Below are 10,935 nucleotides of genomic sequence, written 5' to 3'. Positions count from 1 at the left end.
GGCTACCCAGATCACAGCCATTAAGTAATAGCTCTAAATTTGAAATTCAAAGAGTAAAAGTCTTTTACTGGCAAAAGCATAGCATACAGTGTATGGTAGTTTCATCAACATTAAATGTACTCCAAAAACAGTTAAGTAGGGAGTGGAGAGAACTACTATCAATAGGTCTGGTAAGTCGGCAGTGGTTTTTACTGATGCACACCTCAATAATGGATATCCTCCATCTCCAAGGAGATGAGTATCTCCAGGAAACTTATTTACTGCCGTGTGGAAGAGCTCAGAATTACGAAGCACCCTGGAGTCATGGACTGATCCAGGCCATCCAGCCAGAACATCAGTGAAAACCATATTTTTATCGCAAACAAGCTGAACAAGTAAATAAATGGCCCCGTGAGAGGAATTCATTGTGTTATCAATTTCAATTAAATTATATTTATGAATACTTGCTTTTCTGTTACCTGCACATTCAACGAGAAGAACTTTTTTCTGTTTATATATGCATCTGGGTCATCTTCTGGGGCCTGGATCCGGATGTGAGTACCGTCAATCAAACCAATGACGCCAGGGAATCCCCCTTCGTCTTCAAAGCTGGTTCGTATGGCGAGCTTTTCATTTGCTGTAAAACGATTGTCAAAGTAACTAGTCTGCAAATTTATCTTTTACTTTTGCTCTGTGCCTGACTAAAGAAACTCACCATTAGGCCATCTGATAAATTGACCTAAAAGATCAATTGCCGCTTGTGATACTCGCTTCAGAACCCGGTCCACGCTACTCAGTGTAATGTCGAACCTGTCTGCCACTGCTCGAGCAGGCTCTTGGTTAGCCATACACCAGAGGAAAGCTAAAACTTGTTTTGGGGGTGGGATGGCAGCTCGCCCAGATCCATTCCCAAGTGGTATCCTTCCTGTGGGCATGACGGCGCGAGTGAACAGCTCGCAAGTTTCTCTTGTCATCCAGAAGTGACCCTTAAACTCGTCAGGAAAATAGAGAGGTATCGTGCTCTCAAAGTAGTCGCGGGCTCGGTTTAAATCCCTACGCATGTAGGAGATACCCGCACTAAACAGCATTATTTCGTCGTCCTCGTCCAATATTTCGCTAATTTCGACTTCATAGTCGTCGAGCAACTCTAAGGCAAGTAAAATAGGCAAAGAGTCCGCCATTATTTTATTCCCCTGTTTATTTGGTATTTTCGCGCGAAAATTGGTACGTGATGGACTGGGACGGCTCGGTTCAAACCAACCGGAATATACTGTTCCATTCGTCACATGGAATACTCGAAATTTCATTCCGGAATTTTGGGTCGAATGGAAAGCGCCCATGGTATATGAGCCATTAGTATAATTACTCAGGTGATTATAGAGATTCTGTTGATCTGATTGGTCAAGGATTGCGTCATATCCTGCTATAATCACCTCGCGCGAGGTGATTATAGCGGGAGCACTAACTTTCAAAATGGCCGCTTAGCTATTTGTTGACATTTCTGAAAAAGAAGTAAATAAGATGAAAGAAAATGCAATTCCGCAAGGCACTAAAGATGCAGCTAAGTCCGAGGTGATACTTTTCGAAGGCAAGAGATGAAAATTTTGCCAATTGTAATTAAAAACCCTTGTAAATTGCATGTTGTCGATCTCGATGACTTAAAATGAAGACAACAAATAAGTTAATTTCGAGCAAGATTTTCTTTATTAACAGAATGATTTCACAAATAAAACGAGTTTAAGACAAAATTGGAAAGCATGGAATAAACAAAATGAATAAATGTCTTTGTAAGTTTTACGTTTCAGTGACGAGAAAAGAAAACAGTCTTTATAATCTGAAAACTAGTTTGTTGTCGGTTCGAGCGGCTCTCGACCACCATCTAAAGTCACTGCCTCACAACAAAATATTTTCATCTGCGACAACCATGTACTTGTTTAGTGAAGCCAACAAATGACTTAATTCCTACCTTAAGCAGCTTATCTCCGAGGGCAAGTTGTAAACGTCCGTTAACCGGCGAAGCCATCATGTCAACATGCGATAAAATGCTATCGCTAACACTTGTGATCCCGGCTCGAGTTTTACACCAAACAGCCTGGTTCATCTCCATCTATTTTGGTAAACGGGTCGGAGAAACCCAACATTCATTCACAGAAGTCAGTGCTTCGTCTCAATGAAGCGCAGTTAAAGAATACTAACATTCTGCTCGAGGCCGTGAACAGTTTATCGATTGCGCATGTGATTTCGATTGAGCATGTGATCGGCAGACTGCGCGTCTCTGTTCATTGACGCGTGACGATTTGAAACAAACAAACAAAATCGACATTTTTCGGACCGTACTTGTTTTTCTCTGATAATCACCTGAGTAATTATACTAAAACAAATATTCGCCTCAGGCTCAGCAAATATTGGTGAATATTCCCCTCGACGAATCACCAATATTTACTTCGCCTTCGGCGAATAATTGTTAATTATACCATGCCCGAAAACTAGCGACCATTAAATTGTCTTCTGGTTGTTCTTGCAAAACGAACAGCAAGATCTTTCAATCGTTCTTGATTGTAATTTTAAAACCACAGCTATCCCACTCGCGCTTGTTGGATATGAGATGGCTATCTATCATCTCATATTCAACTAGCCTGCAAGCAAGCTCTCTTTAGGTCAGCGGAGAAAGCACGAGAGGCGAGTGAAGCGAGTCGCAAGATGACCGGGTCGCCTCCGCCCCAATCCTCTCGCGCTATCCTCCCGTGGATGACCAAATGAGAAATTGCTCGCAGGCTAATATCCAACGCGCGCTCGTGGTATAGTTAGTTGCTTAGCTTCTTGTGTTACGGTACAGCAGCTGTCCGCCAATCCAATGTCATTTAAACAATGGTTAGTTGGTCAATTGGCAATCAACGTTTCCTTATTTTTCTATAAAAGTAATGGTTGTGGTCATAAATACGCCTTTAACTACAGTTAGGTTCTTGATGACAGGGACGGTAAATTAATTATTGTTAAAATGCAAACATGGCGGTTCAGCTAAAGTTGTGTCTGATTAGCATTATTAATACCTTTCTATGAGAAATGGATGCGCTATACTGGCTAAAAAATGGAAAATTTTGAAAGGTAAACGATTATCAATACTTGAATCATTGAAAACTTCAAGCTTAGACTAGTCGTATCCCAGAAAAAGAAGCGTCCGTCCATGGATTGCAATTCGAGTGACTCATCGGAACAACTTCGCTGTTAATGGAGCGAAAACGATTGTTAAATAACAAGTTCACTTTTTTAACTTAAGCTACCACCTGCTGGGTCTGGCTTTAACTAAACGTCCCTTTGTTTTGAATAGCAAAACATATGAGAGTAAAATAATAAATTATATGAAAATATGAAATATATAAATATTTGAACTGCGTATTAAAGAATGGATAAATTACTCTGAGTAGCTAGAATTTTATCCACGCGCCTTCGCCCAATGTCCCTTCAGTTACACAGGCTAAAATAAATGAGAGACCATCATAATTATGCATGCGTACACACGGCCCATATACTTCACTATCGTTACTTTATCTCCACGAGTATATAACGAATTCCCATAATAATCAGAATTCTGCCCACGGCGAATTTGAACCGTAATAACGTTTTCAATATTTGCGTAAATGCCAGGAAACTCGGTGACTCTTTCAGCATTGTTATTGTTAAAAAACAGTCTGGCACGCCAGCTTTTGAACATTGAGACTTGTCAAAGAAACATTTTACCGTGTGCAAAAGAAAATATTATTCACAAATTAACCATTTTTCCTTGAAAACGTTCCTAGTTTAACAACCGTTTTGGCAGCTTGTAAGCGAGGAGAGATGGCACAAAAAGAAAACGCCACATTTGTTACGTAAACGAGAAAAGAAAGCCGGCTTCTCATTGAAAGGCTTGCCAGGGAAACTTGTTTGCGTTTCGTGCACACGAAAGTATTTAGTTTCCCTATTAAAAATATTTTTCTTGACAACTTGGCTTTTTCCACAACTGGCTTGCCAGTTTTGCATAATTGGACTTGCGAACGAAAAAAATTTGGATAAATCTTGCAGTGCAGACAGGAAGGTGAAATTTACCAATAGGCCATTTCCGAGCTTCTTTGAATCTCATTGTAAAAGCGAGGCTTAGTGTAAAGTTTTTATTATGAAAATAAGTCTTCATTCATATGCAAACAAAACTAATTTTCATATGAAAAGTTTTGCACTTAGCCTCGCTTTCATATTGAGGTTCAAAGCAACTCGGAAAAGGCGTATGCAATCTTAAGGAAAACTCGAGGGCACATAGCCCTGAACAGAGTTGCTGGTAGCCAGGTTCTTTTTCCTTATAATAAGTCATACATTACATACATTCAGTTACCAACAAAGGCTTCTTAACTAAAGTAATGGTCAAGGACAGGTGTTCAACTGAATTAAAAGGGCTAATTCAAGCTTGTATAGTGTTAATAACCATTTTGTAGTTTTGTGTATATGCAAATTGTTAACATAATTAAAATAATTGGTCTCTATGAATAGAATATTGACAGGTGCATCAGTAGTTGAAAAATATTAAACTCCAGGTAGGAATATTGACATAAAGAATATAAGAAAAAACCGTACGACGAACGGCATCTAGTGAGGTTCTAGGGTGTTTTTAAAAATGTTTGGGGATTCCCTCCACTAAATCTTCACCACAGCAAAATTTTTGTCCGCCTTCCAGATTCCAGGTATAAAAACATTGCCGCTGCCCATGACATTAGAAAACTTAAAAACAGACGTTTGTGTTCAAAGGATGGAAACCGGAAGTCAAAAGTTCCGTTTGTTCGCTTGTTTCTGATTTTCAAGGCCTTAAAACGCTTCTCCTGGTGTCCAATAGCTTCCCATCACAGAAACAATTGCGTCCGAATGCGTTAAAAGGAAAACACTCAACTTCCGGTTGTAGCCTTTCGCCCACAAACGTCAGTGCTTCTCAGCTGTAACAACATCTATGAAAAATTAAACCGGAAAAATGACCCGGCCGCAGGTTTCTCCCAGAACACACTTATTTTGCACAGAGGCAAGCCGTCAGAACAACATTATTACGTCCTGAAAACTGAGTTTGAGCTGTACCAGTTTCATCTTTTATATTAAGCTGATCATATAAACGTGATAGGGTGAAATGGCCTGTTTCTTCTAACTGACACATCGCTGTCTTTTTGCTTGCCATGAACAAACAATGTCATGACTCAGGCTCGCACAATGATGATGAAATTTAATCAATGATTAGGGTTACCATTTTACATTGCTACATTTTCCCCCTTAATTTTTCATACATTTATGAGTCTCGATATCCGCGAGGAACAAAGATATTTATGACCTAAACCCTGCAGGCACTCCTGTCTCTTTTAAACCAATGGACCGCTGATGATGATATCCATATTTCAAACTTTTAATGCATATCCCAACGTATTTCGTCAATCTAAAAATTTAGTCCCCGAAATGCGTCAATAAATTTCATGCAAAAACACCTCGAACTTATTTTCAATTCATTACATACAAAAATTATCCAAATGCAGCTTCTTAAATTCTCGTAAAGGAATATTACTGCTCTCAACAGTCGAGACAGATGCGAAAGACAATTTCGTATGGAAATGGCTACTGGGTTACAGTTATTAGAATACTCACCGATCACCTGAATCACCTGAATCACCTTCGGCTTACTGAACAAAAACTCTCTTCGAAATGGCCACTAACAATGCAATGTTTCATTTCTCCTTCATAAATTTGGCTTAAAAATGTTTCCATTGATGGGTAGACCCTCCAAAAGGGAACACGTTTTACTGAAACTCGAAAAGCATTATTGTAAAGCATTTTTGTTTTGTAGTATTATTTAGACAGAGTCCATTACGTTCTTTTGCGATCGTTCGCTATCCTTTGGATTATGTGGAAAGGGCTCTTTCCGATAATTTTCAATAGAGCAAGTGACCAATGCATGTGATATTTTGATCAGTTGTTTAGAACCTGATGTTATACCTAAAAATTTAACAGTATTAGGTTCTCTTAATGAACCACTTTAGAAGAAGCCAAGCGAAACGCAAACTTTACCATCGGTGACACTGCTTTCTATTCTTCATAAATCTCACACCGCCTTATACCTCCATGTCTTAAGCCATCCGCATTTCCCTTCAGCAAGTTTCAAGAGGAAAATCGGGGAAAGGCGACCGTTCAGTCTGCTATAAACTCTAGGCTCCTATGAGGAAACTGTATACTACTGTTACTGTATCATTTATAGACTGAAATGATAATAAGAGTAGCGATCTCTGGTTAAAAATGATTTGTAAAATATTATGACCTTTCGGTAGCCTGTCTGCTACCTTCAACGGATACTGAAAATGATGTGTGAAAAGTGAAACAAAGAAATTTACTGACATAGCGAATAGAACGCATAAATTAAAAACTAAAAATACATGTAAACAGAATGTTGACAACAGTACTAAAGTGTTGAGATCAATGTTTGAATCTTTGAATGAATGTTTGTTTAAAAGAATGCTACATTGTTTTGAAGCGGGCATGGGTTGTTACCAGCCGCAATCGTTTTAGCTGTTTGCCAAGATCAAGTGTCTTTCTTGTACGGATAGTTCCTTTGTTGATGATGGCTGTGTTGTCAAAGTCAATGGCATGATCGACTGTCACTGCGTGATTCGCTATGGTAGAGTCTTCAGCACATTTCATTGTGTTTCGGACATGTTCTTTCATTCTGGTTTTAAATGATCTTCCAGTCTCGCCAATATAACTACATGAAAGCGAAGCACAGAGAGTTTGGTAGACTACATTAAACATAGATCGTTTTTTTTTTTTTTTTTTTTTTTTTTTTTTAAGACAGAACGTAAGTATAGGAAAATCGTTTTGTGGTGTTGTCGGTTTATTGGATGTCGTGGCATTTTTAAAAGTACTGTAGTCAGTGGCTCGGTCATACTTTTGATGTAAGGAACTGGGTAGCAAAGACAAGTCCGCTTCTCTATTTTTTGTATCACGAATCCTGGTTATGGTTCTTCTATTTTCTTAATCGCAGCGAAGCGACTGACACGCTGTAATATTTTGGGGTCAGAAATTCCATCTAAAATAAAGGTTAGTTTTGAAAATATTGTTGGCGAAATTCTTTCGGATCATACTCTAGTTTAGAGGATCACAATTGCGTGTGTGTAGCAGCCTAAAAGTTTGCTTGAACGTTTTTGACTCGGCTCAGTGAACGTGATGCTCGCTCAAAAAATGTGGTCAAATGTATTGGTATATAAGCGGTGCAATGTACTTAAGAGCGGCTGCTTGTAAGAATCGAGAACTGCATTTCAGGCACCACCCGGTCGAATTTCTGATATTTCGCCTGAAGATGCCCTTGGATTAACTATTTTCGAAAATCATATTTTAAAGTTCCAAGGTATTTTTTTTTTTTTTTTTTTGAGAAAATTGTTAGAGTTTGAAATTAGGTCAAAGGACAAAGCGCCGTTCGCAGTGTAAAATGACCCAATGAGACAGATGCGAAAGACAATTTCGTATGGAAATGGCCACTGGGTTACAGTTATTAGAATACTCCCCGATCACCTGAATCCGGCCTTCGGCTTACTGAACAAAAACTCTCTTCGAAATGGCCACTTACAATGCAATGTTTCATTTCTCCTTCATAAATTTGGCTTAAAAATGTTTCCACTAAGGGGTAGACCCTCCAAAAGGGAACACATTTTACTGAAACTCGTAAAGCATTATTGTTTAGTAAAATTGTCGGGATCAAGAAAACGCATCGTATTTCTGACTCAGAACACACCACAACCGAAAAATATCACCTCTATAACTCACTGTCAGTAGGGACGTAAAGCCGACGTTTCCCTCGTGAGAATATCGAAGGCTGCGTCGAACAACAAAACTTATTACGAAAAGAACTAACCTGACACTCAGCCCGTAGAAGAAAATTTCCGTTTGTTATGACAATAGCAATCACAAGATAAAAGTGAAACAGAATTTAAAAACTAAGTTAGGCTTTCTTCTCGGAAAAATTTCGAACCGCTCCTTTATTTCTAACCAGTTCAAATCTTGTTAAAGGAAAAAAAAATGTCCAAAAGTATTGAAACGTGAAACACAAGAAAAGTTACATGAATATCAAGGCGACGTTTAATTATCAAGGAAATCAAATGGAGGGTGAAAAAAGTCATACGAAGTTTTTATGAAGAAAATCATTTCTTGATAAATAATTCCTGTTCGAATCTTACAGCTTTGAATAATCTTAGTATATAAATTTAAAGAAAAATTGTCAGTGAAACGCGCGCACTGCTCTGAAGCGAAAATTGGTATAAGGACGAAAGTAGTGTCTTAGACAGGAAGGGGATCAGACAAAAAGTTAAAACCTACCGTTTAGTAAACAAGCCCGTACTTGGAATTGTTTGAAGAAAGCACCTTAGACTACAAGGAGAGTTGACGTGAAGCTCAATCCCTTTTCACTCTTGTTGGTGCTTCTTTTCAAGGCGATATTTTATTTTCTGTGAGTAAACTCAACAGTAATATTACAGATGGCTTGCATGAGTTTACTTAGAACTGACATTAATTACTTTAAATTCTAGCTTCGGAACATGTAACATGCATTTGTACCATAAGAAAAACTGACAGCTGAAGTAATGCTTCAGAGAGCTTAACATAATTTTGTTTCCTTGTAAATGACAAACGGATCTCGAGACATGGTTAAATAAATAGCGCGCAATGAAAGAACTCGTTGTGGAACTAAAGGCCCGATAATTTTCCAAAAAGACGAACATTTGTGCGATTGTTTTTACTGAACTTTGCTAAGTTGTTCTTTAATTGGAACTGTAGTTTCTGTTAACATTTTTTTATACCGATATACGGTTCTTGGATTATTTGCATATCGTTTAAGTTATTGGGTAGCATTCAGTTCACCATTTGCATATCATTTACAGTATTTCTTCGCCTTCCGCTTCTCAGTTGAAATTTCTTTTTTCCCTAACTTTTCTAACAAAAACAAATCCTTTAGGTACAAGCATTAAGCATGATACCATTGTTAGTTAAAACAGTCCAAAGCATTCGTCATCTCTCTTAAAGTTAACTGGCATTAACCGGCGACATCGATTCAAATATAACAAGATGACGGTTCAGCTCGCTTCGTAGCTCAGCTTCCTAGCTAGTGATCTTAACCATGGGTTGTGGATTCAAATCCCGCTGAGGTAAAAGAGTTTTCTTTGACCTCAGGGAACTATTAGGAAAGTAGTCATAGCACTCGAACAAATTTCATTCTGGTCTGAATAAAAGCAGTAAGGAAATTAATTTTAAGAAAAACACGACACTCCTGAGTTTTACAGACATGTTTCGGCAGTTGCAATTATTATTGTAATTTCTTTAGCATTTATATTTCCCTGTAATTTGTTGTTCATTTCACACTGAAGAAAGCAGAGGCAACTGCCGAAACATGACTGTAAAACTCAGGAGTGTCGAGTTTTTCTTAAAAATAAATTTCATTTTATTTCTAAGACATTTGAGACTCGACTGCGAGCATACGGAAAGTTAATAGTTTGCGCTCGTGCGATCGAAATTCGCTAACCATAAGAGTTCTTATTTGGTCGATTTGGCAGTCCAGAAAGTACTATTTAGACAGAGTCCATTACTTTCTTTTGCGATCGTTCACTATCCTTTGGATCATGTGGAATTAAAGAGCTCTTTCCGATAATTTTCAATAGAGCATGCAAGTGAACAATGTATGTGATATTTTGATTGTCTGGAACCACGTTATACCTAAACGTTTTACAGTATTAATTTGTCTTAATGAACCACTTTAGAAGAAGCCAAGCGAAAAGCAATCTTTACCATCGGTGATACTGCTTTGTGGTCTTCGTAAATCTTATTCGAAGTGCTTCATACCTCCGTGCCTTAAGCGATCCGCATTTCCCTTAAGCAAGTTTCAAGAGAAAAATCGGGGAAACGCGATCGTTCAGTCTGCTATAAACTCTAAGATCCTATGAGGAAATTGAAAACAAACTCTGCACTACTGTTACTGTACCATTTATAGACTGAAATGATAACAAGAGTACCGATCTCTGGTAAAAAATAATTTGTAAAATATTATGACCTTTCGGTAGCCTGTCTGCTACATTCAACGGATAAAAATGATGTGTGAAAAGTGAAACATAAAGAAATTTACTGATATAGCGAATAATACACTAAAAATACATGTAAACAGAATGTTGGCAACAGTACTAAAGTGTTGAGATCAATGTTTGTTTTAAAGTGCCAGAATGAATGCTTGTTGAAAAGAATGCTACATTGTTTTGAAGCGGGCATGGGTTGTTACCAGCCGTCATCGTTTTTAAGCTGTGTATCTTTCTTGTGCGGATAGTTCCTTTGTCGATGATGGCTGTGTCGTCAGAGTCAATGGCATGATCGACTGCCACTGCGTCAGTAATTCGCTATATGTTAGAGCCTTTTGCACATTTCATTGTGTTTCGGATATGTTCTTTCCTTCTGGTTTTGAGTGATCTTCCAGTCGCGCCAATATAACTACATACATTACATTGATCGTTTTTTAAAGGACAAAGCGTAGATATAGGAAACTCGTTTTGTAGTGCTGTTGCTGGTTTATTGGATGTCGTGGCGTTTTTAAAAGTACTGTAATCGGTGGCTCGGTCATACGTTTGATGTAAGGAACCGGGTAGCAAAGATGAGTCCACTTCTCTATATTTGTTATCTTGAATCCTGGTTATGGTTCTTCTATTTTCTTAATCGCAGCGAAGCGACTGACACGCTGTAATATTTTGGGGTCTGAAATTCCATCTAGAATAAAGGTCAGTTTTGAAAATATTGTCGCATACTCTGATTTAGATCACAATTGCGTGTCAGTAGTACAGTGGCCTCTATTTAACGAAGTCCTCGATATAACGAACGATATTCTTTGTCCCGGCCAAAGATACAGTAAAATGTATGGAATAGAACCTCGATATAACG

The 10,935-nt window shown here is 38.2% G+C and overlaps 2 protein-coding genes across 2 annotated transcripts in view; both read right to left on the bottom strand.

Moving 5' to 3' along the window:
- Positions 1-8,480, bottom strand: part of LOC146455855 (uncharacterized) — a 97,213-nt gene extending 88,733 nt beyond the window's left edge. The window contains exon 1 of the mRNA XM_085093843.1: positions 8,341-8,480. The gene's annotated coding sequence lies outside the window, so the exon portion shown is untranslated. The remainder of the gene's footprint in view (positions 1-8,340) is intronic.
- LOC146455856 (uncharacterized) lies at positions 423-1,454 on the bottom strand. Its single transcript, XM_085093842.1, has 2 exons — positions 695-1,454; positions 423-616 (listed from the first exon to the last, which is right to left on the bottom strand). Exons 1-2 carry the CDS (start codon positions 1,317-1,319, stop codon positions 423-425), a joined length of 819 nt encoding a protein of 272 aa, XP_084949968.1. The 5' UTR covers positions 1,320-1,454.
- Positions 8,481-10,935: the final 2,455 nt, after the last annotated feature.

The sequence above is a fragment of the Pavona decussata genome, unplaced genomic scaffold (assembly GCF_977016875.1).
Source record: "Pavona decussata unplaced genomic scaffold, jaPavDecu1.1 SCAFFOLD_269, whole genome shotgun sequence".
Taxonomy (NCBI): domain Eukaryota; kingdom Metazoa; phylum Cnidaria; class Anthozoa; order Scleractinia; family Agariciidae; genus Pavona; species Pavona decussata.
This window is presented reverse-complemented; position numbering and strand designations above follow the sequence as displayed.

Excerpts from the sequence above, each read along its gene's own strand:
- LOC146455856 (XM_085093842.1), bottom strand. The coding sequence starts at position 1,319 with ATGGGCGCTTTCCATTCGACCCAAAATTCCGGAATGAAATTTCGAGTA. Across the intron at positions 617-694 it reads ATTTATCAGATGGCCTAATG|CAAATGAAAAGCTCGCCATA; the intron begins GTGAGTTTCTTT and ends ATCGTTTTACAG.